Raw genomic sequence first — 26,045 nt, 5'->3', positions numbered from 1 at the left:
TCGAACCCGCAACCTCCTGGTTCCTAGTCCAATTCGTTAACCACTGAGCCACAACATGAACTCCTGCATCCTCTTTGTATACACTAATATTCTGCCTTTCTTTTGTCTCATTATCCAGAGGTAAATACAAATTCCTATATTCATTGTATATATTTACCTCTTGATAACCAGGGCATTACAGCCAGTTCATTTACCTGTCTTCCACTGGCACCTCTGCATATTGCTTATTATGTGTTAGGGCACTAAGCCAGAAGCTGAAGTTTCCTAATAGCCTATACCTCCCTAACACTATTCCAGAAGTAAGTATACTCCATACACACACTCCAGATATTCTCAGTTATCCCAAACCAGCTGACTTTTTCCACTGACTTCTGTTATTCTTCTTCTCACCCCTCAGGGCCTTTTCTTCCATACGATTCCAAGGCCTATTACTCTAGGCCCTGTTTCCTATATCTTAATTTGCAGCTATAAAAATCTCTTAAATCCTGTCTTTCATGACAAAATTGTATCACTAAAGAGGCTAAAACTTAATTCATGAAATTCAAAGCTTATCAGTAGCTTTCTAGCACTAACCATTTCCCTCTTCCCTGGGGCAATATACTTCAAAATGTAACTTGGAGGGGAATACTGTGAATTTAAGGGAAAAATTTAATCCCCTGATTTAATATTTGCAAAATATTACCCGTCACATACTTTTAAGAGATGAATCAAACATATGAGATGGTCACCTGCCTATAAAAATGTTTTTAAAGTCTTAACTGACAGACACAAAAACAAATGTCTTACAGTTAGACTAAAGTTCTGTCTAGCAATCTGTGCTTTCTCTTTATAATTTCTATGAAAGTATGAATACTGTTCCTTTTGCCATCCCCCCAAATAGAATTTATGAACTTATCTATATTCAGTTGACATAATGACAATTGTGTTTTAAAGATGTGACCTTTTTGAAATGGTGTTTATCACTTACACATGTAGCAAGTATTATCTAATTGTAAGAAGTAAAACAATTAACAATTACTTGCTATTGTTTGTTTTTTAAAGTTCTCTTCAAGGTATTTCTTAAATAACTATATTACATAATATATTTGTATGATATATTGAGATATACAATAAATGGATATATGTACATATGTATGTATGTACATGGAGAAAGAAAGGGAGAAGAGGGGAATGGTGATTGAATAAAGTGCCTTCACTCTGAAACCTTACTCTTAGTTACAAAGAAAGTGCAGATTGCCATTTGAGTCTTTTTAATTATTAGCATTGGAGTTCCCATTGTGGCTCAGTGGAAGCAAATCTGACTAGTGTCCGTGAGGAGCCAGGTTCCATCCCTGGCCTCACTCAGTGGGTTAAGGATGTGGCATTGCCATTACCTTGTGGTATAGGTTGCACACGTGGCTTGCATCTGGCGTTGCTGTAGCTGTGGCACAGGCCAGCGGCTACAGCTCTGATTTGACCCCTAGCCTGGGAATTTCTGTGTGCCTCTGGTGCAGCCCTAAAAAGACAAAAAAAAAAAAAAAACTAAAAAGAATTACTAGTATTAATAAACACACTAAGTGAATTTAATTTACAAGTTATTTTGGTTTCAATATGAGGTTTTTTCTTAATATATAAGGTTTTACTTTAATATCTACCACTATTAAATTGATGGTAAAGTTGAGTATGGTACTGTGTATGTTAGTTGTTATTAGTCAGAATAGGAGAGTGGAGATAAAATTTAGTTGTTAAAACCTTAGATCTTGGATTGAATGCTATTTATCTGGATGTTTCACATGTGAAAGCTGCCACTTCCATCATCTTTTTCCATATTGTGGCATTTTTTTTCCTTCCTGCTCTTGACATAATCTAGTTGTGAATTCCTTCCACGACAAAATGGGACAAAAATCCCCTATCTCCCATCTTTATGTTACCTGGCTACCAACTGGCTATTTCCTGATTTCATTTTTTTAAAGAAGGATTCCAGTAATATGACCTCTTCATTTGACATACTTTATTACAGCTCTCTACCTAGAACATAGCAAAAAAGCTCATAGACCTACACACACACACACACACACACACACACCCCAATTTAAGGATCTAACTTTCCAGGTTAGACTCTTGTCTTCCACATCTTTGATCTTCCCCCAGCAAACTCATTCAGATTACGCACATAGTGAGCAATCGAGAAATGTTTGTGGAACATAGTTGAATGTCCACAATTATTCTGAGCTTTCTGATAAAAATGATGACTCATCACAGAATAAATTTAGCATGAAGAGCCCAAACTTTAACTGGGCTGTGCGACTGTCCTAATAGAATTCACAAGCCCTGCCTGCTAGGAACCTGCAGAAGGAACGTGAGAATTTGACAGCAATATTATTTGGCCACTAGCTTTTAATCAGCCAGGTGGCAATTAGAAACACTCCTTAGTCAGAAGCTTTGCTTTAGGAAGGAAGGAGTGGAGGCGGGTGTGAGCTGCAGAAGCTCCACTCAGCGCAAGGCATGCCGGGACACTGCGGAGCTCAATCACCGTCACCAAGGCAACCAGTGCGCACGCGGTGGTCATGGAGACAGGCCGGCGACTCAGAGCCTAGCTGAGGGGCTGCCTTCGTCCTGGCAGGGCAAGATGCTTCGAGGAGGCTATAAGGCCTCTGAAAGGCGAAGACACTTGAGCGACCGCCTCAGCCGGCGACAAGACCAGGCGCTGAGCAGCAGTATCTACCTCCTACGCGAAATGGGCCCCACTGCCTTCCTGCTGAGGGAGGAGGAGCCGGAAAACAAGGATTTCCGAGTAACTACCGCCCCCAACTCGGTCCCAGCAGGCCGGATCCGCTGGGTCCCCACAGGCCTACCCTGTATGAACCCCACTGGCAAATGTTGCAGACTCTAAAGATGTGCAAATTGCAGAGGGAAATAATATTTGTTAGATAAATTCCAATTATTGGAGGTTAGGACTCCAGATTGCATTCAGCTCTTCTAAAATGCTCTTTTAAGCTCTTCTTCAAGCCCCTTAATCTTTGGGCTTGAAAAAGTGAGACGTTTTGTATGAATATATGGTTTGCATTTATTTGCGTTCTGGAATCCGTTAGCAGTCACTAACGGATATCTGTGTAAACGAAATATCTGTTTACAAACAGTATTTATTTGCTAAATAAATAAAATCGGGTTTTCTTTAGTCATTCTGAAGCTTTAACAAGACCCTTTTAAAGTATGACTTAAATGGCGATGCCTTGGAAAGGTCTTAATGAATAAAAATTCCTTTTAATTTTGCTAAAAGACCACAAATATTTCATATTCATATATGAAATATGAATCCTACTCTCACCACTCGAAAATCCAAGAGTTGACTAGGAAATTTTAGTTTGATGCACTTTAAATACTGAATACAGATTACAAAACTGCCTATTTCAAAGGTCCTTTTTTCACTTTGTTGTTTACAATACTTGGAGCATTTAATAAATAGTTTAAGCCAGTATAGATTTGGTGAATTAATTTAGTTTTCTTGAATAAAATTAAATAAACTCACCAATTCAAACGCACAAAACAAAAATCCCAGATGAAGTGCTTTATCAAAGGTCATTAGCTCCACTGCAAAGCAGAATTTCCTTTCAGTTAGAAATTTATAGTTTTTTTTCAAGCTTTTAAAATTAGATTTCTTTTCACTTGCCTAAATGACGTTCACTTAAAAAAAGTCGTAGCTGACAATGCAGTTTGTTGAGCAAGGCAAAGAATATGGAAGTGAAAAATTAGACTGGTGTCAAGAATTAGGACGTCTCAATAGACTTAAGATGACAAGCATTTGACCTTGTTGGAGTTAGCTAAACTAAATTATCTCTTGAAACTCTTTTAATCCAATTATCTTTTAACTAAATTTTACTCCATAACTCTAAAAATTAATTGGGGTTTTTAAGTGTGCATTTTTTTTTTTAAGGTTTCTCTAGGAAATCCTCATGTTTGTAACTGTTCTGTGTTTCTGAAAGGAGGGGAACTTTGTAAACATATATGCTGGTAAGTGACTTTGTAATAAAAATCCTCCACAAAGGAACATCTTGGTATATTATATGTTTTGCCTTTTTCATGGTTTGAGTACTGCAAGATTAAAGAAATTTGTTGTTGGAGGAATATAAAAGTAAAATGGTCACAGCTTATCAATATAGTTTTGGGTATTTATGTCATTTCAAAAATTAAGTAAGGTTTAAATTGAGAAACATACTACCACCTCTTCATGTTTGGAATGTTATTGTTTTCAATAAGGAAAAAAACAGTGTTAGATTTTCACTATGTACAAATGCGAAATCTAACTATAAAACAGGAGGAAAAAACCCTCCCTGATTCATATCATCGATGATAATTACATGGTTCATTATGATATTTTTTTTAATTTTTATTATTTTCCTTTTCAATAAGCATTTGACTATGAATCTTTTGAAATAGAACTCTACTAAAAATTATTTCTGTCAAATCTGAAATTTTTCCTCTAGAGTCAGAACCAGTTTATAGAGCATCCCAGAAATTAAAAACAGAAAAAATTCTTAATTTGAACCCAACTGAACTCATTTTGTTTACCTGCTATACTTACACTAACAAGTCACTAATTATGTTATTATAGAAAATTTGTAATTGATATTTAAAGGAGAAAAATCAAACAAGAAATTAAGAAAAAAAGTTTGTATCTCTTATTTTAATGCTTTTATTCACAGGTTAAAAAACAGTGTATATCTGCTATTATAATACCAAGGTTTTTGTTGTTATGATCAATTTTTTTGAGCATCTACTAACACAAGTTATTTGCTCTAGTTAGCATAAAAATATAAAATACGATCCTTTCAAAACTTGCAATTTGGTTTCATTATTATACATAAAATAGTTTATTTTTATTTCATGCCAGCTACCTCAGGGCAAGGGCATTCTGTTCTGATTTTTATGTCACTTATTTTTTACAGTATGCTTACCATAAACTGAATTGAAATATAATCCCAGTATTTAATATAATGTATTTAATATATTTAAGTAAGTATTTAATATATAATCTCCTACTTTTTAAAAAAGTCATATTCCATTTTAATTAATGATATTTGAAAACATTTTTCTACCATACATTAAAGTGGTATATTTAGGAAAACAGTCATTTATTACTCTATCCAGAAAATTCCTCCGTTTTCAGGAGTAGGAAACTTCCAGGGATAATTGTGAATACTGAGATTCCCTCACTAACCTCTTTTTATGAATGACTCTATCTCATGAGGAGATATGTGGACTCTCTCTGGCAAATCTCTTTACTACAAATGTCTTTTGTTTCCATTGATCATACTTTTTCACATAGAATTATTATAAAAGATAAATTTGACTACTCTTGTAACAGAAAACTGATGAGAATTTTAAGTTTATCCCTAATACTTTCATCAATATAAATTCTATAATGCCATTCCTGTTCTAAAATTAAAATGAAATAGTACCTTTTGAGGTTATGTCAAAAATAAATGTTTTATTTTGCTTTTCTACTTTTGAACATTAGGGTCTTGTTGAAAAAATTCAAGCTTCCGAGGAATCATGAATGTAAGTTGTTTGTGTATGGGTTTTTACTAATTGAAGTTAACAAATTTTTTTACTTAGACATTCTAAAATTAGACAAGTATTTTTCTAGACAATCTGACAACTATCTGTAGCCCAGTTTGTTACACTTAAGATAGAACATTTTTATTCATATTTAACACAAAATGTAACTTTATATGTCATTTCAAATTACATTTTCATTAATAATAATGGAATAATAAATAATGGAATGAAATAATGCCAGTTATTTTTTAGAAAAAATTCTCTCGTTTTCTAAGCAAGTATTCACAGTAGTTTGTGTCTAAATTTATTTTAATTATAAGAAAAATAACAAATGTGATTTTTCACATCCTAAAAATACAGTTGACATGATACATAATCTTTTTTTTTTTTTGTCTTTTTAGACCATACTCTTGGCATATGCAGGTTCCCAGGCTAGGGGTCGAACTGGGTCTAATATGGCATAGCAATGCCAGATCCGAGCTGCGTCTGTGGTCCACAGCTCCTGGCAACACCAGATCCTTAACTCACTGAGGCCAGAGATTCAACCTGAATCCTCATGGATACTAGTCAGATTTGCTTCTGCTGAACCACGACAGGAACTCTACATGATACGTAATTTTATTTAAAAATGTTTACTGACAAGTTTTTATGCAAAATATATATATATATTTTTTTAGAGTAAAACAATTTTTATGTCAATAATTGAGTTTAAAGTCAGTAATGTGAAATTTTTATAATTTAAACTTTATATTTAGGTTTAAAGTCTTAAGTCCTCAACAATAAAAGAGAAAGAAAAATAATTTTATTATAGTTTATTTAGATTTGTACATTTTATAATGAAGATGCTGTCATTATGGAAGTGTTTCCTGCAAAAAGTTATTTAATCCATACCAGACTCATCTAAGAACTGCAACATTTTAACATTTATAAATAAAAGCTTATAATATTCATAAAGCATTAAAACAATTATCAATTTTCTTTTTTTTTTTCAATTTAGTGTTTGATTCTATTTAGGCAGGTTCATTCCTCCCAGCTATTATATAAGTACAATCACAGTAGACATTTAAAAGTTTTACTAGGTAACAAATTACATTAATGATGTACAGGGATATTTCTTTTGCAATCTTCTCTCTTTCTACACATTTTCTTAGAAATGTCTCATATTTTCTGTCTCCAGTTGTTATCTTTATACTAGTGATTTCCGCATCTTATCAGCAGACCAGTATTTCCAGCTGCCTTATGGGCAGCACAATTTTAGAGGTCACACAGGCATTTTGAGTACTAAATTCCCTCCATGTACGCTCCCCTGTTGTATTCCCTACCTCACATATTGGCTTTTTTTTCCTTTCATCTCCAAAGCTAGAAACCTTGGCATTCTCATTGACTTTTTCTCTCCCGTTCTCTTCTTTCTTAAATAAGTCCAGTTTATGTTATATCCTACCTACTTCTCAACAGTGATCTTACCTCTCCATCCTCATTCTCACTTTTGTTCAACCTTCATCAGCCTTTAGTACTATTTTTTTTTTTTTTTTTTTTTTTTTTGCAATTTCTTGGGCCGCTCCCACGGCATGGAGGTTCCCAGGCTAGGGGTCGAATCAGAGCTTGTAGCCACCGACCTATGCTAGAGCCACAGCAACGCAGTACTATTCTTTATAGCCTTCTTGTTTCCAGCACCTGAATATTGTTGCTTCCTCCTTCACACTGTATACAAAAGGTTCTTTCAGAAATGTCACTTACTCGCTTCTTCAAACTGTCTGCCAACCCCTTCATACAAAATGATTAGGTTATATGATTTCATATATATTATTTTCTTCTCTATTTTTCCTTTTTAGCCACCTGAAATGTTCACATCCTTTCCAAAGTCTTAATTATTCTCTACACTATTTTCCATATCATTTTCACAAGCTTCTATACTAGGGCTGCCCAATACAAATATAATGTGAACTACATGTGTTGTTTTCTAGTAACCATGTTATAAAAAGTAAAAAGAAATAGGAAATTAATTTTAGTAATACATTGTAATTTAACCCAAAACCCAAAATATTGTCTCAATACATAATCAGTATAAAAATTATGAGATATTTTCATGTTTTTTTCATACTGTCTTCAAAACCTGGTGTGTATTTTTACATTTAGAGTGCTCTCAATTCAGACACAATATTTGTATTGGAAATGCTTGATCTGCATTTAGATATCATAAAATATTCAGTTGAAAAATAGATTTACATAGTACCCAAATCATTTTAAACATACTTACAAATTTTCCAGTAACTATAGATCATCAGTTTTCCACTTAAATTTAAGTAAAATTTAAAATTCAGTTTTTCAGTCACACTATCCACATTTCAAGTGCTCAGTGACCACATATGGCTCCTGGCTACCATATTGGACAGTGGAACCCAATTGCAATCAAAAAATATTTATTGTACTGCATATTAGTCAGGAGCTCTGCTAGGTGATTTATTTAATAAATTGAATTATATGAATTGCCATTATTTTTTTCATCTACAAAAATGATAATTTCATATGGATCAATCTGATATTTTGTATTATTCTTTGTACTCTTGAAGGCAGAAACCATGTCTTATTCTTTTTATTAATATCCCTACAATAGGAAATTTTTTTTAAGTTTAAAGTTGATCCTACATATTAATTTTGAAAAATTATATTGTACTGAAATATCTTCCATATCTCATATTTAAAAGAAGATTTAGTTACTCAACATTGAGAAAATCCTTTGTGTACAAATATTTAAAGAAAGTATGTCTCAATGATGTTGAAATTCATCATTTAAATGAGAGCTAGAACAAACATACATGAAAATTAAAATAATTCAAAGAAAGCTTTAAGCAATTATTCATTAATATTATGTAAAGTAGGAGTTCCCATTGTGGCTTAACAGGTTAGGAACTTGACTGGTATCTGTGAGGGTGCAAGTTCCATCCCTGGCCTTGTTCAGTGAGTTAAGGATCTGGTCACAGATGGGGCTCAGATCCCATGTTGCTATGGCTGTGGTGTAGGCCAGCAGCTACAGCTCCAATTCAACCCCTAGCCTAGGAACTTCCATATGACACAAGTGCAGCCCTAAAAAAAAAAAGGCAAAAAAATTGTGTAAAGTATGTATGTAAATGTAGAGAAGACAGTTACTAGTAATAAAGCAAAAGTGTTTTGATCATTCATAGATTCTTTTCTAAAACAAATCTGGAGACAATTATTTGTACCATAGTGTTGCATACCAGAAACCTGAGATTCTCTTTTATTTTTGAAGACATACAAAAATTATTTTTTTATAAAGATAAGTTTTGAACACTGAGTATTCTTTCCCATTACCCAGCAAATGTTCCCCAGCAAAATCTGTATTTATCACCTAATGGTTTCACCCAAATACAGTGTCTAGTAAATACCATCTGTCCCTTTTTTTCAATTAAATATTTATGGATAAAATAAAAACTGCATTTAAGAAAAACTCTTAAAATTCCCACCACAAAGATATAATAAACTTTTTGTTTTCTATCTTCCTTTTTGACTTTATATTTATGTATACCTAATAATTTGTGGAAATTTTGTGTGTGTGTGTTTGTGTTCTGCTTTTATTACACATTGTTACTTTATAAATATTTTCAATGCTGTGTAGTCTCTCTAATTCACATCAATAAATGTTAAATAAATTATGATACACCGTAATTTATTTAACATTCTTCCATTGTTAGGCATTTCATTTATTTCTAACTACCTGTTATATTCTTTGTACGTGAAACTTTTTCTTTCAATTATTTCTTTAGCCTAAAGTCTCCCTAACTGGAAATTAGAATAAAAATATGTTTCATTGAGATATAATTGACATATAAAATATTAGTTTTGAGTATACAACGTAATGATAAAATATTTGTATATATTGCAAAATGATCACAATAAGTCTAGTTAACATCCAGTACCACACAAATTTTTTCTTCTGATGAGAATTTTTAAGATCTGTTGTTTTAGCAGCTCTCAAATATTCTGGCAAACATCAACCATTCTCTATATCTATGAATTCAAGTGTTTTATTCTCTTTTTATGTATTAATATCTTTATGTCTGTCACCCATATGTACTAATCTTTAAAGTACTTTTGTTGATTTATGATTTCAGCAGCATGTCAATTTTCTGCTAGTTTTGCTTTTTGGATTCATGTTTTAGTCACATTCACCAATATTACTTAAGCATAAAATGAAAGACATTAACAGTATATTTAAGTCTCCAAGGAAAATAAAGGTACATAGAAAAATTTTGAAAAGCTAGTAATATTTCTATAATGTTGAAAAGAAGACTAAGTCACACAAAGTGAGAAAAAAATACCAGATTCAAGGTTCATAATAATCTATTCATTCCTAGAAAATTAAATAAGAAAATAGTCTCATTCTTCTATACATCTGACATACCCTTAGAAGATCTAAAGTGCCATGAAATAATTTTTTTAAATAAAAAATGAAAATAACATTAGGCAAACGAAATGTAACATGTTTTTTTTCCTATTGAATTGTTTTGGTTTATTTGACCATTTATATATACCAGGCATATATACTATACCTCAAAAAAACAACACAACCAGCAAAAATTTTAAAATATAATGTTAATTAATAACACAGGATTAAAGTCATATGGCATAGAATAGGTCTCAGGAAGCCGAAGATCTGAGTTATAATTGCAGGCTTTCCCTCTACTTTTGAAGCCAACCCAATTGCTGTTCTGCTGATTTTGAAGAAAGATTAAATGGGCTCCTGGCTTATATATAAGATTTTAAAACAAATCTGCTAGTAGAAAATGCAATATATAGACTTACATTCAATGAACTGTTTCTTGTTTAAAGATCTGATACCAGAAGTAGATGATAAGAAGTTAAAAGGCAGTGTGATATGCGAGTAAAGTGGTCTTTGGAGTCAGACCCAGTTAACAGTTCCCCCACAAAGTAGCTCTTCAGCTTGAGTCTCTGGGTTGTATTTGTCTGTCAAATAGAGGTATCTTCTTCCTCAGAGTGGTTACTAAGGATTTCACAAGGATATATATATAATACATATATATACACATATACATCCTTTCATATATATGTAATTTGTGGATATGTACTCAATAGTTAGTAAAGGAGAATATGGGTATTTAAAAAACCAGAGTCCCATGACAGACACCAAGTGATTCACAAGCCAGAGGGACCAGGGTTTTGAGTCACAAGACCTAAATTAGAATGCTCTCTCTGCCACTGCTGTGTGTGTTATTGGCTGTGGTTCCAGGTAAAAAGGTTACTACCTCTTTTTTTCTACTCCTAGGCCATATAATAGCCCAAGCAGAGACCATGAGCCAGTTTAAGTCAGTCACCAACAGGGCAAATACCTGACTCAACATCTGCTTGGTATATACAAAGAGCTTTGTGGTCAGGTGAACCTGAAATCTGGTCACCCTCTAGCCATGTGGTTTGGGAAAATTGCATAATCTTATTTTGGCTGCTCATCCTTCAAGTGACTTTTGCCAAAGTCAGCATATTTCAAAGACTTTAAGTAGCAAACTTTTATTTTTGTTAAAGTCCAATTTCCTTAGATATTTGCAGTGAAAATAGCTGCAGATCTCTAGGATACAGTTCCATATTTCATAATGGAAAGAAATTAATTAAAACTATTTAAAAATATTTAATTACAGATATTCAATACCTTTATTGTTGAGTAAAAGATACCAAAATAAAACATTCCCAAAGCATAACACTGAAACTGCCAGTTTTATTCTTATAGGACTCAAAAATTTAGTGGCATTCCTATAATACCATGAGGAAGTAGAACAAGCCCTCAAAAAAAAAAAGTAAAAATGCCAAGATCTTCCCCAACCATAAGTATTTTTGTTTGTTTGTTTGGCCACACCCATAGCATATGGAAATTCCCATGCCAGGGATCAAATCCAAGCCACAGCAGCGATCTACACCACAGTTGCAGCAACACCAACTCCTTAACCCACTGAATCACAGTGGGAACCCCAAGTATTTTTAGTCTACAAAATAGAGTTTCCTTTAAAATTAAGTAGTTTTTGTAAGACATTTATCCTTGATGTGATCTATTAAGTATGACTATAGTCAGAAAGGAAGTTGGGCCCATTATTTTTGCAGAAATTGAAAATAGCACCATCATTAAGATCAGGAAGAGAAAGAGTTGTATCCATCTTTTGGGAAAATGTGACAGGACAGGTGAGAATGAAGCCTCACAGAGAATTTGTGGGTATTGCTGGAGGAATTAGAGATGTTCTCTAGTACGCGGGTAATCCTTCTTCCCTGAACACTGCTGTTTTGGCCAGAAATTTTCAGCCCAAATGGGTGGTCATCAGTGGATATGTTTGAACTTTGTTCCTGATTAGAAGAGCGGAAATGAGAGAATCCTGGACTCTCAACCCTTAGCTTCTGATAATGCTCTCATCTAATACAACCATTTTGGGTATCACACTATTGCTGGCCTCATAATCTTGGGGTGATACATGAACCTCTGTGAGCTGGATTCCAAAGAGAGTGGCCAGAGAATTACTGAGGCAGTATGAAACTTTCTTGCAAACAGCTAAAGCTCAGAAGAGAGTATCATTTTCTTCATGCCACTTGCACCATGTGTTGCTAGAATAATCCCACATGGCCATATCTAGGGGGCTCCAAACCCAGCTCTTAGAGAGCTCTTTGAGAAATTTTTGCTGCTAGATCCCTATCACAAGGTCCTCTACAGTGAGAAGTTCTAGAGCTTGCCTAATTTCTGATGATTTCTCCATATACTTCAAATACCAGTTGACTCTGACTCTATCATCAGACTTGTAGCAGAGAGGTAGCCAGTTCTCTGGGCTTGGATGACTAAATCTATAAAGGTTTTGTAACACAATTGCTTGATCATGCCCAGATTCAGTGTTTGCAATAGGGATCTTATAACTAGAATCACTGACAATGAAATAAAAATTCTCATGGAATTTCACTAGGATCTATAAAACTGTAAATCTGAAAAAAAAAAAAAAAAAAAAAAAAGCTATTAGGAGCTCCCGTCGTGGCGCAGTGGTTAACGAATCCGACTAGGAACCATGAGGTTGCAGGTTCGATTCCTGAACTCGCTCAGTGGGTTAAGGATCCAGCATTGCCACGCGCTGTGGTGTAGGTCACAGATTTGGCTCGGATCCTATGTTGCTGTGGCTCTGGCGTAGGCTGGTGGCTACAGCTCTGATTCAACTCCTAGCCTGGGAACCTTCATATGCCGCGGGAATCGGCCCTAGAAAAGGGGGGAAAAAATGTAAATCTGGCATAATACCTTCTTGGAGAGAATATTTAACACGGTCTATTTCACAACGGAGGAAGCATTCTTCGCATGCTATTTATTTATTACTTCTTATTTAGTAGGTTTTGTTCTGTGTCTGCACCTCATTTTGATTTTAACTAACTTTTCTTTGATATTAATGGAGTTGAACATCCATTGACTTGTTTACATGTGTGAGTTGTGCTTTGGCTATTTATTTACTGGGATAAGCTACAAACTCCTCCTCAATATAGAGATTACCCCTCTTTGCAAATGTTTTCCTAATGTCATAATTTTTTAATATGGCTTTATTAAATTTTGTGTTTGGATTTTTAGCCATATGTATGCGGGTTTTTTTGTTTTGTTTTGTAACCATTCATGTATATTGTTTCAATGCTTTGAAAGTTGTCCTTCATCCATAGTATTTTGGAGGTTTATTTCTGCTAGTTTTTCTGTTGTATTTTTTATTCTTCCTTATGGCATCCATGTGTAGTTGTATTGCTATAAATTGGAGGTTGGTATTTGGTTGGAATTAATTTTATCCATGTTTATACCAAGTTATCTCAATAACAGCTATAGAACAGTGCTTTTTTTCATCCCTGTTTCATAATTTTTATTATTTAGTGAGTCCTTATTTATTTTTATTGTTTATTATAATGCAAAATGATGTCTGATAAGGTTAGCTGTCTTGCTCTTCTCTATAAAATAATATTCTTTTGTAATCTAATTTTTCTAAATTAATTTCTGAAGAATTTGTTTCTCCCTTTTATTCCCCAAATTTGTGTTACACCACATAGAACAGTTTGTGGCCAGCTCCTCTTATGAATTTTATATTTCAATATTTCTGCTGCCCTAGAGAATCTTCATTCCTCAAAGCACAATCTTTTGTTCTTCATTTTCCTCTTCATTTTTGTAGGGAGCAGCTGTTGCTGTGTCTCTGTGACAAATAGCCCTCATCCTCCAAAGTAATGGTTAATTGAAGTATGATACCCTCCTGCATTCCACCTGCCACCCCACCTCAGACAAGGAACAGTGATTTTTGTTTTGAAAAGTAACTATGATGTTTTCAGTATTTTTAGGGTTTAATTGATAATCCTTTTAAGGAAAATGATTTTTTTACTCTATACATATTTAAGAATGTATAAAGTGAATGGAATTCAGAGGGACCCATAACATCTGGTATTTTTAAATTGCATCATGTTAAGAGAGGGGAAGAGGCAGGTGCATGGGAGTGGGCCAGAGAATAAAGGATCTAGGATGCCTTGATCAAAATTCTGTGCACTTACAACACCATTTCTTATAACGACAAAAGGATGAAGTTACCTTGTGGCGCAGCATGTTAAGAACCTTGTGTTGTCACTGCAATGGCTCAGTTCACTGCTGTGGTATGGGTTTGATCCTTGGCCCAGGAATCTCCCTCCACATGCTGCAGGTGTGGCTAATAATAATTATTATTGTAATAAAGACAGCAGGATGGAGAAAATTCAGAATTCAAAGAATGTACACCCCAAAAGTATAGATAATATACTTAATAGATTGTCTTGAAAAATACTGACCAAATTTGTGAAGGATGTGGATACCAAAACACTGAGATAACTGAGTCTTGCTCTCTCATAATTCATTTGCTAATTATTCATCTAGCAAATACTAAATTACACTGACTACTCTTCCCCTTTATTTATTTGTGCTTATTTATTTTAATACTCCTATATGTTAATGAAGTATTTGTTTATGAACAAGAGAACAGATCAAAATATAAGATATGATTATAATACTAATTCAAGGATTAACATTATCATATAATTAATCCAAAAACTTTATAATGCACTGGTTTCACTGACTTTCTTCGGTAACAAGGAAAAAAGAGATAACTTCTATTCTTTTTGTAAATGACTCTTTTCTGAACTTTTGGCTCTGAAAGGAATACAAAAAAGTGGTAAATGTCAGTGTAATAATTCAACCAAAACTGTCTTTCTGATATTTGGGGGAAAATGCTAACTTTCAGCCTAAGTTGTTTCTGTATCTCCATTCTGTCACTGAATTTTAATACTTTGGAATTTATCACTAGCTGCTTTGCAGTTAGGTCTTGTGGAAGGAGAAATCAGCAACTTGCTTCGGGGGATTCCTCAAGTTCAAACTCCCCAACAAGGAACGAATGATGAAAATGCACAAATTGAAGAAGATGGCTACATTAAACAGAAGGAAATTGGTTCTGATGATATCTGCTCTATTTGTCAAGAAGTGCTTTTGGAGAAAAAGCTTCCTGTCACCTTCTGCAGGTGACATGTTTTTTTCTTGGAATTCTAAAAATGCATGGAAAAATTCTAATTTAATATGTTTGTAATTGATTATCTTTTGAAACATGTTGATAGAAAAACAATACATGTTTAAACCATTATATTTAATTGGCCTTCTTTTATTTCCTAATGTGTATGTTATGAGAGGTCCTATTCTTTAATTATATCTGGGCTACATTTTACAGCATGCAAGTTAAAAAATAACTCCACTTTATTTTCCTTTTCACTTTAAGTTATTAAAGTAGATAATTTTCACATTCTATTTTATATATATGAAAAGATGCCATGGCTTAGAGTTACAGAGTTTTCTGAAAGTAAAGATTATTTTACTTTAAAATGATAAAATTCTCTTCAGCTTTTCTAAATTTTATCTTTAATTCAAAATTTCACTTACACATAAATATTTATTTACAGGGTCATACTCAATTATTCTTTAAGGCACCATAAAGTTGGACTTGGAAAATTTGGGCAATATTTGCTACTGAAATTTTTAATTTTTTTTGTCCTGATTATTTGCCAAAATTTTCATCTACAGTGTATTTTTTCACAGTGTGGAAAAGAGCTGCTTCTTTTGCTTGTTTTAAAATTATTAACTATTTCCCAAAATATTATTTCTCTCAGCAGATATTTATTGGGTACTATCACATTTACATTTGGTGATTTCTAGAAAAATAATGTGATACCCTTGCTCTCAGTAATATTTTTTATTTAAAAATTACTATTATTGGAAGTTTCCTTGTGGCACAGCAAGTTAAGGATGCAGCATTGACACATCTGTGGCACAGGTGCAAATGTGGTGTGGGTTCAGTTGCTAGCCTGAGAACTTCCATGTGCCTTGGGTGTGGCCAAAAATAATAGTAACAAGTAAAATAAAATAATGACGATGATTAATATTATTTTCCTCTTCACTTGGACTATATTCATTCTCACTTTAAAAATGAAAAATATTATAATGATGCAAAATCTTTTATCACCATTTCATTGAAATAGGGGAGACTTTGTTTGGAATTCTGATGTACTAAATTAAAGATGGTAGATTAGAGGGTTATGTGTGTAATCAAGCTATATCAGTTCAGAATCTATTTTTATGGGAAATAAAGATGGTAACAGAAAATGTACATATATATATATATACACATATACACATGCATATATATGTACATTACATATACATACAAACACACATATGTACAACTTTGCTCTATATAAATAGTAAACTTGAATTTTATTTCTAACAGACTTGGCTGTGGCAATAATGTTCATATAAAATGCATGAAGATCTTAGCTAATTTTCAGGATATGACATCGAACAATTCCATGTTAAAATGTCCTCTGTGTAGAAAAGAGTTTGCACCATTAAAACTTATTTCAGAGGAATTCAAAAACTCTAGCAGACTTGTGACTGCAGCTGAGAAACAGCGACTAGACAAACACCTTGGAATTCCCTGTAATAACTGTCAACAGTTTCCAATCGAGGGCAAGTGTTATAAGTAAGTATCAATCAGTAAAATTATAAACATGTAGTCTAAATTTTTTTTAATTTTAGTAAACTTTGAACATCAGAGTACTGGTCATTTAGCTTCTTCTTTTCCTCCTTTATACAGTGTGTTTGCCTTAAAGATAGCTGCTGCTTGAGGATTTTCAGTCTGGTGGTCCATGTCAACTTTGTACCTCAGGAATTTCAATTGTTTTATTTTCTTCACTCACACACGGACGTTGGCTTTGCATTCCAGTCTAGATTGAGAGTCTGAAGTAACATCCTTTCCTCGAAGCTTGGGACATGGGCTTTGCAGTTTGGCCTAAATGAGTTTCAAGCTCAGAGCCCTGCTAGATATTTCTCTCACCTCCTGTCACCTTCTTTGAACCACACCAATGAGATCTTTGTCAACAACTCCTAGAATTAAGCAAGAAGGATACTGACTAGATCAAATAAATATTTACTGGAGTTCCCCCAAGTCCAAATTTGAATGAGTTTATGTTTTATTTTCTTTCATATCTTATGCCTCAACAAAAACTTATCAGAGAAAACAATTTTCATTACTTTTTGAGTAATCCCCAAGCTTTTCCATAATTCCAACCATAAAACATCAATTAATTGCTATGCTTAGGAAATTATGCTTCCTTAAGTAAAATCTTAAGTTAACTCAGTGTTAAGAGGAAAATACTTTGTTTTGATCTTTGTTAAATTTTTTTCTAAAATGTTATCAGTTTACTTTTCAGTCTTCCTAGGATTATGTTATAATGAATCCAATTAATATATATTTTTAAAAATCCCTCATAAAACCTTAAAACAATTTTTATCACCCCCCCAACAGTGAGTGATACCTTTATTCTTTTAGTCCACTTTCTCAATGTGTCACATAGAAGTAAATCAACCAGTGCATCATTAATAAAAGTCTTAATTGGAAAACAGCTAGCTCGAGAAAGCACCAAAGGAGCATTCTCACTTGAGAAAGATGGCAGAATATTTATAAGGTTTAGCAGGAGGTATTTAGCTATTTTTCAAGAACGCTGGTTAAAGAGAATTCCAGAGAAAAGAAAGACTTGCTACTTGGTATTAGTAGCCACTGTTTCAGCAATCTGAATTTTTCAAGAGGAGTGGGTAAGAACAACAGAGACTAAAGTAACATGTGAAAAAGGAGATAGGGAAGAAAGCTGAATAGGACAAAGACAGGTGAAAGCCACAGTGTAAAATTTTGTCTTCGTAGTGTTGTATTCCTCAAATGTTTAATATGTGGGTGGCTTTGGTAAATTATCTCAATCTTGCTTTTAAGTATTTTGTTAATGATAGGTACTCCACTGTCACTCTGAGCCTTCAGACAGCTCTTTCTGTCCCCATGGATGATTCTTTCTGCTACCCCTCAATGCAGGCATTCTCCACTGTTCTGCTTCCTGCCTGCTGCTCCACCTTTTCTTTCAGAATAACTTCTCTATGGTTTGGCATAGATGCAGTCCTTCCTTTCCCTCAAATACTAACAATTCTGTCAATAGCTAGAAAAAAAACTGTTTCCAGTAGTTTTAGTAATGGATTGTGTAGGAGATAAGATAAACTAGAAAGTGTTTCAGTTCCTTCTTCATTAGAGGTTCACAATATAGCTACTTATCTTTTAAGAAGTTAATTCCAAAAATATGTATCATGTATATGATATATAGATATTATATATGATATACAGCTTAAAATAGAGATGCTTAACTTTTTCTAGGCAGCATAATTTGATGTATTGAATAAACTGCACTATTGCTCTGATTGATAAAAATTATTAAGGATCTGCCCTGTATATATAAATAATAATAATGAATAAATTAATGTTTGCTGCTTCTAAGATGTCTGAAGGGTATGTTTTCCCAGATTTCCCATGGAAATGATCTTCTAATTCTTTGACGACTTAAGAAAATAAGTTTATTTGCTTGGAATATTATTTTTTGGTGAATATTGCTCCAAGGAAATTAAAATTCTCTGCTTGTGGCAAAAATTTTTAAGTGATATATGTTTAAATTGAGCTTCATGGAAAATGAAGTCTTTTAATATATCAGTAGTTTATATTGAAAACTTTATACATATATCTTTTTCCACTTTTTCAAGAAGTATTCAGCTAAGTGTAACTCTAGCATTCATGAAATAATTGGAAAACAATGGGTAATTAAATGAAAGAATACAATAGACTGTAGATGCTAAAGGAATCTAGAGAAAGAAAGGTACTCCAGGAAGACATCATGGTAGGGGGATGTGTAGTAGGCAAATAATGCCTCCCAAGTATCCACATCCTTATGCCCAGAACCTGTATGTTAGGTTACATGTTGTATGGCAATTAAGTCTGCCAATGAAATTAAGGTTGCTAATCATCTGACCTTGAAATAAGATTATCCTGGATTGCCTGGGTTAGTGTAATCACAGTGGTTCTTGAAAATAGAAAAGGGCAGCAAAGAAGAGAGTCAAAGGGATGCGTGACCATGGAAGAAAAGGAAGATGGAGGAAAAGACCACAAGGTAAGCTAAGGATGGTGGGCAGCATTTAAAAGAAAGGGTAAAGAAAGCAGATCTTCTCTGTAATCTCCAAAAAGAAATGCAATTCTGTGGATCCCTTGATTTTAAATGCAATTCTGTTGATCCCATTCTGACCCATGTCAGACTTCTGACCCACAAAATTGTAAGACAATAAAGTATTATTTAAGCTGGTAAATTTGTTGTAATTTGTTACAATAGCAATAGGAAATTAGCATGGGGGTGAGAATTAAGATGGGCCTTATCATATCTGCATAGTTCCCAGGAAATCTTGGCCAGAATTTTTTCATCAAAAAAGTCAAAATAATTCATTTTTTTATTGTATGTTTTGGTGTTTTGCATTTTTAGGTGTACCGAATGTATAGAATATCACTTATGCCAGGAATGTTTTGATAGCAGCTGCCATCTTTCTCACTCATTTATATTTCGTGAGGTACAGTATTCACCTTGAATTTCATTTGTGTTTGTATTTTTTCTATCGTAAATCTAAGTAAAATCCAAGAATAATAAGAATAGATAGGGAGTTCCTGCTGTGGCACAATGGCCTAAGGATTCAGCATTGCCACAGCTGTGGCATAGATCCACAGCTGCAGCTCATATTTGATCCCTGGCGGGGCAACTTCCATATGCCGCAGGTGCAGCCAAAAAACAACAACAAAAGAATAGATAACACTCTAGAATAGAGCCGACCATTTTGAATACAGACAAAAGACCATAACTTTGAAGAACCTTTTCTTAAGGATTTACAAGCAATCAGTTCTCACATTGGTAGTTTATAAAATCCAACACAATAACAAACATGATGATATCATACATAAATATTAAGGACAGAAATTACAGCCTGCAATCTTGAAAATTCATTCTAAAAAAAGACCTCAACGTTAAAAAAGTAAATTATAATGTTACTGACAACCATTTATGGTTTTAAAATTTCTTAATCATGGAATTTTATTGACATCATTTGAACTTCATGAGAAATAATACTAATTTCTACTTATTACTCAATGTAAAACAGCCACAAGTACCATGATTAATTATGTTAATATTTTTACCTTAAAAGGTAATGTTAGGAGTTCCTGCTGTGGCACAACACAATCACATTATCTCTGGAGCACTGGGACACAGGTTTGATACCTAGTGCAACACAGTGGGTTAAAGGATCCAATATTGCCACAACTGTGGCAAAGGTTGCAACCATGGCCTAGGAACTCCATGTGCTGAGGCAGCCAAAAAAGAACAAAGAAAAGTAATGTTATCATAGCTGTGTAACAGTATACTGGAGTCACTAATAATTTGCAAAGTTGTACACATTTCCTTAATGTGTTAAAAAGCTAATATATTTGGAGTTCCCGTCGTGGCGCAGTGGTTAACAAATCCAACTAGGAACCATGAGGCTGCAGGTTCTATCCCTGGACTTGCTCAGTGGGTTAAGGATCCGGTGTTGCTGTGAGCTGTGGTGTAGGTCACAGACGCGGCTCGGATCCCGCATTGCTGTGGCTCTGGCGTTGGCCGGAGGCTACAGCTCCGATTAGACCCCCAGCCTGGGAACCTCCATATGCCGCGGGAAGTGGCCCTAGAAAAAGGCAAAAAGACAAAAATAAATTTTAAAAAATAATAAAAAAAGCTATATTTTTAAATGATGAGTCTTTATCATTGTTATTGATATGTAGCCAACTGATTTTAATACACAAAGTAAACATTTCCATCATTTGCAAAGTAACATCCACTCTTTAACTATTACAGAAGAGAAATCAAAGATGGAGATCACTAGAAAAAAGATCAGATGAAACTGTAAAATATGTAGATATTAAAACGGAGATAGAAGGAAAGATGCCACATTTTCAAGAAAAGCAAGGGTGAGATCCTCAGTGAAACTGATATTTCTTGTATGACTTAGGATATTTACATAATTTTTCACTTGGATAAATTTTATTCATTTCTTTATTCACTGTGAATTAAGTATTTATTATATATTGGGTGACATTATAGTATTCAAGTGAGAGCAAGGCTCTGGAGTCAGAATGCCTAAATCCAGTCCTTGTACAACCACAAGCTGGCTCTGCAATTCTTAGGCCAGTTACTTTACTTCTCCCTGCCACATTTTTCTTTATCTTTAAAATGGGGATAATTATGAAACCAGTCTCAGAGGTATTTTGTGCTTGTGAAATGAATTAATACACACAGTAAATATTCAAATAATGTTGCCTACTATTACTAACTCTACCAGAGATTGTACTGGGTATTAAGGCTATAGTAGTTTCCTGAGTAATTAAGTGATCATCTAAATAAATGGAAAATTAAAACTGATGTAAGTTATACAAAGAAAAAGAAAATAGGGATCTTTGAGATTTTACTTTGAAGTGATTGGTCTCTAGGGGAAGGAAGTCTTTTTTCTCATTCTCCCTCTACTCCACCTCCATGGAAGAAGAGTGCTGGGGGCTTGGTTGTGTTTCAGAACCCTGACTTGGGCTCTCAACTAGTGGACAGATGTTCAAACCTTTTGTCATACTTCTTATCAATTAAAGAAAATTAAATATATTTTGTATAATGAACATATTACGTATGCTATAAAACATGCAAAAGGATGGTATAAACTAGAAATATTTCTAAAAGATAATTTCAATAAATTAACCAAACAAAAATTGTACTTCTTCGTGTATATATATACTTTCATTGAACCCAGTGAATATCTAGCCCATGTCCTGTGTGTGCTCCACACACTTAGGAGACCACAGTCCATGGGAGCATAAAATTCCATGTGGGTACAAAATAAGCCTAAACAAAGGCTCTCCGTCTCCATTTCCTGTGACCCTGGATGGATATCACACTTCAGCCTATTAGAATGGTAAATTGTACAACTAATAGTTTGGGAGATATTGTGAGGGAGGCAAGAAAAAATTAAGAATAGAAGGACATTCTAAGGAGAGAAAATGGAATAAATAAGAGAGTTTCAAAATAAAGTGATTAATAACCTGAAATAATAAAAACACAGGTTTTTTTAGTTGACAATTAAATAACCTTGGTAAAAGCAGTTTCTGTAACATGATGGAGGTATAGCTGCAGAATAATGAGAAGTATAAACTTTTTTAAATAATATATTTGAACTTTATTCTGAATGACTTTTGAATAAGAAGAAAACATCTAACCTTTTAACCAAGCTTTTTAAAAAAATATTTATATGTTTTATTAGTTGTTAGTGGCATCAAATTTTCATTGCATATCAGTTACATTGGTTGGTACTTTTCGTACAAAAATGGAGTTGGTATCTTTATAGAATATTATGGCCTAATAATGCTGTAGTCCTAATCATATACCCCAAGGGAAAATGAGTTTCCTAATGATCTACTAATTTATTATAGTGGCTTAGAATATTTAATGTGGCTTACCATACACCTTACTTCACCAGATAGCAGAGTGAATTGGGTTGTATTTTTATAAACACAAGCCTAAGTGTTGGCTCAGACTGAAATAGCTTGAGTATATGGTTCTCACCAAAATTCTGTTCTGGTTTCAATGATGTTAAAAGGTGCAAATCAAAAATTTTCAGGTTAGTATTTTTATTTGAAATGACTAAATTTGTTCTTTATGAAAGTGCTGCAGTTGGATCCATCTTGTTCAAGATAAATATAATAGATTTTTTTAGCTTTATAATGTATGAGATTTATTGTCTTCAGCTTTAAGAAGTATTGGGTTCATTTGCATTATTTATATGGAGGTTATTACCTGTGCTCTTGGTTACTTCCTGGTATATAATCATACATAACCAATCATGTCTCATTGCTTGCTTATTCTCATTTAGCCAAGTCTATACACCAAAACACGTGGTCAAGTCACTGCCTCTCTTACTGATCACAAAGAATAGTAAGCTACTGGCTCCAGGCTACCAGTGTCGACTTTGTTTGAAGGCATTTCACCTTGGTCAACATACAAGATTGCTACCATGTGCTCACAAGGTAGAAGTCACATCATTTTAGTTTGACTTTCCCTAAAGAGCCAATTTTCAGAGATGAAATGGCAATTTAAGTCTCACCTTTTACTTTTTGGTTGAATTACAAGCAGAGATGTTCAGATTGAACAGTGTGTGTTTGCAAAGCTAGAGCAGAGACTATTGAGAAGGCAGCTCTGTTCCCTCAGGATAGATTCCTACTGATTAGGATTCATTTCTGTATATACTATTGAGGAAAGATAAAATGGCACTCTAGGTTAAATTATTTTATCTACTTTAGTTACCTGTAAAAAGAAAAATCTTATACAATACTAACTTTCTAATATTATTTTTATGATTCTTTAGATGAAACAGAAATGCTTAATTTGACATAATTTATTATTATGTCAAATTAACTTGCTGGAATCAAAGTCTAATATTGCTAGATCACTATATATTTGGTAACCAGGGTTTTTCTGAGATGAAGTCATTTCAGTCAATAAACATTTATAGCTTTAGAGTCACCCTTATTTTAAATGTCTGACAATTTGTTTTCTTCCCTAGAATCACTTTATCACTTACTATCATCATATTAATTTTCAATGCTAGTTGGCTATGACTTTTTTTTATTTAATAATTTTCATTCATTAGAAAGCAGTAGTGAAATTAATGGCTTGGACAAGTAGTAAGTTTTTAGTGAAATTGCAAAGATGGTATCCAAAGAAGGCTTTTCATTTTAATGTAGAAAGTTGAGATCTGTCCATGACCAATTGCATTTTTAAGAGAACTTCTTCAAAGTATTTCCACAAAACTTGATAAGTTATATTACTTTCCAATTTTGTGAAAGTTTTAAAATTAACACAATACTAAACCTAGAGAAAAGTTACTTGGATAATATACATTGTAAACAAGATAATATATCTCTGATTAACTTGTAAATTTTTTTAAGTTTCATAGGAAATGTATTGACAGTTGGTTATTCCACCAATGCAATTCATGCCCTATTGATGGACAAGTTATATATAATCCTTTAATCTGGAAAGATACAGCAGTGAATGGACATGCACATCAGTCTGTTTCAAACACAGACATCCCTCATCTGTCAAAACAGGAAGAACTTTTTATTCCTGGTACTGGATTAGTCTTAAAACAAAATAGTCTTGGAATTTTACCTAGTATACCTCAATGTAATTCTGAAAAACTGAATACAACTCAAAGTCCAACAGATACTTATCAGAATATAACAATAGATGACCTATATTCTATCAAATTAGATGATTCAAATTCAAGAAAATCAACCTATGACTATAAAGTTAGCCAACATTTCCCCAGATATCTCCATGATTTACCCACTGGATCCTATGGGAAAATGTCATCTCAAACATTTTTTCCTTCTGTTCATCACAAGAGGCTTACATGTCTGACTGGAATGGAAAACCCATGTATCAGTAAAACACACCACACTGGTCAAAGCCAGAAGATGAGCAAAGACTGTAAATGTATTGTCCACAATTCAAAGAAGATTCTTGGTACTGAAATAAAGAAAGACAACGCGAGATCCAGTACCTTACTTCCAGATGATTTAAATCTAACTGTCAATGGGGGTAAAACTAATCTTAGTTTGTCTAAGAGGTATAATCATTGTATAGGGAAAATTAGACCAAAATGTAGTCATTTATCCAGAAGGCCTATATCTTACCCTTTAAAAACAAAAAGTACTGAGCTATCTCTAATATTGGAAGGAGTTCAGTTATGAAAATGTATTTTATTAACATCAGAAAAAATTTTAATATGGAATATAAAAATGTTTTTATAGAACATAAAACACTGTATACTCTTGACAAATATATATGTGTGTGTATGTATATATATATATATAAAATTCTCTGTTATTATTTTGCCTACTTGTCTATGAGTAATGACCTACACCTGAAGGAAATGGCTTCATTCCTTATAAGATTTAAAGCATTAGGTATCTTGATGAATATGTTTAGGATATGATCAGTTATGAATATTGATTTTTATATATGACTCTAAATAGATAAAATAGTCATTTGTAATTAAGGGAATAGATTTTCCTTGTATTGAGTCATTGTTTTCAAACATTCTACTTGATAACATATAACACGCAAGAAATCTTTCCAGTGCTTATGTATTTTTACATTTTCTTGTGCTTATAATCACCACAAACCTATAGGAAAATTAAGATGAGATGGTGATTTTCTTTTTTGCTTTATTTCCTTAAAGGGGTTTTTTTATATATGAAATGAAATACAATATCCTTACAATGCTGTAAGCTGTGCCACATATATAATGGTTTTACTGGTTACTTTTATCAAGAAACATATAAATACTACCAATTTCCTTTTTTTATTTGAAGTATAGTTAATTTATAATATTGTGTTAATTTCAGGTGTATGGCATAGTGGCTTTGGTATTTTTGAGATTATATTTCATTATAGGTTGTTATGAGATAATGAATATAATTCCTGTGCTATTCCATTATAGGTTGTTACAAGATAATGGGTATAATTCCCAAGTATATTCTTGATGCTTGTCTCTTTTACATATAGTAGTTTGTATCCATTCATCTCATGCCCCTAATCTGTCCCTCCCAGTTTCCCTCTCCCCTTTGGTCACCATCGTTTTTCTGTATCTGTGAATCCATTTCTGTATTATTTTGTTTGTTCATTTGTTTTGTTGTTTAGATTACATATATGAGTGAAATCATATGGTAATTGTCTTTCTCTGTCTGATTTATTTCATAAGTATAATATTATCTAGGTCTGTCCAACTTGCTGCAAATGCCATTATTTCATTTGTATGGCTGAGTAATATTCCAGTGTGTGTGTGTGTGCGCGCACGTGCGGCTACATCTTAATCCAGTCATCTGTTGCAGGACACTTGGTTTGCTTCCATGTCTTGGCTATTGTAAATAGGGCTGCTGTAAAAATTGGGAAGTGGAATTCCCAACATGGCTCAGTGGTTAACGAATCCAACTAGGAAC

At 33.4% G+C, this 26,045-nt stretch overlaps 1 protein-coding gene and 1 pseudogene across 2 annotated transcripts; one reads left to right on the top strand and one right to left on the bottom strand.

The window, feature by feature from the left end:
* On the top strand, window positions 1,512-26,045 carry ZSWIM2 (zinc finger SWIM-type containing 2). 2 transcript variants are annotated; one of them, XM_021075297.1, is made up of 9 exons: window positions 1,512-2,773; window positions 3,914-3,990; window positions 5,498-5,538; window positions 14,883-15,093; window positions 16,350-16,601; window positions 19,462-19,546; window positions 20,857-20,969; window positions 22,913-23,066; window positions 23,996-24,138. In XM_021075297.1, exons 1-9 carry the CDS (start codon window positions 2,609-2,611, stop codon window positions 24,005-24,007), a joined length of 1,110 nt encoding a protein of 369 aa, XP_020930956.1. In that variant the 5' UTR covers window positions 1,512-2,608; the 3' UTR covers window positions 24,008-24,138. The 2 variants fall into 2 exon arrangements, with proteins under 2 accessions (XP_020930956.1, XP_020930955.1); XM_021075296.1 differs by having other exon boundaries at window positions 1,514-2,773; window positions 23,988-26,045.
* LOC110257089 lies at window positions 7,429-14,843 on the bottom strand (annotated as a pseudogene).

The sequence above is a fragment of the Sus scrofa genome, chromosome 15 (assembly GCF_000003025.6).
Source record: "Sus scrofa isolate TJ Tabasco breed Duroc chromosome 15, Sscrofa11.1, whole genome shotgun sequence".
In the NCBI taxonomy this organism is placed as follows: domain Eukaryota; kingdom Metazoa; phylum Chordata; class Mammalia; order Artiodactyla; family Suidae; genus Sus; species Sus scrofa.
Note: the sequence above shows the minus strand (reverse complement) of the source record. Positions and strands in the feature narration are given on the sequence as shown.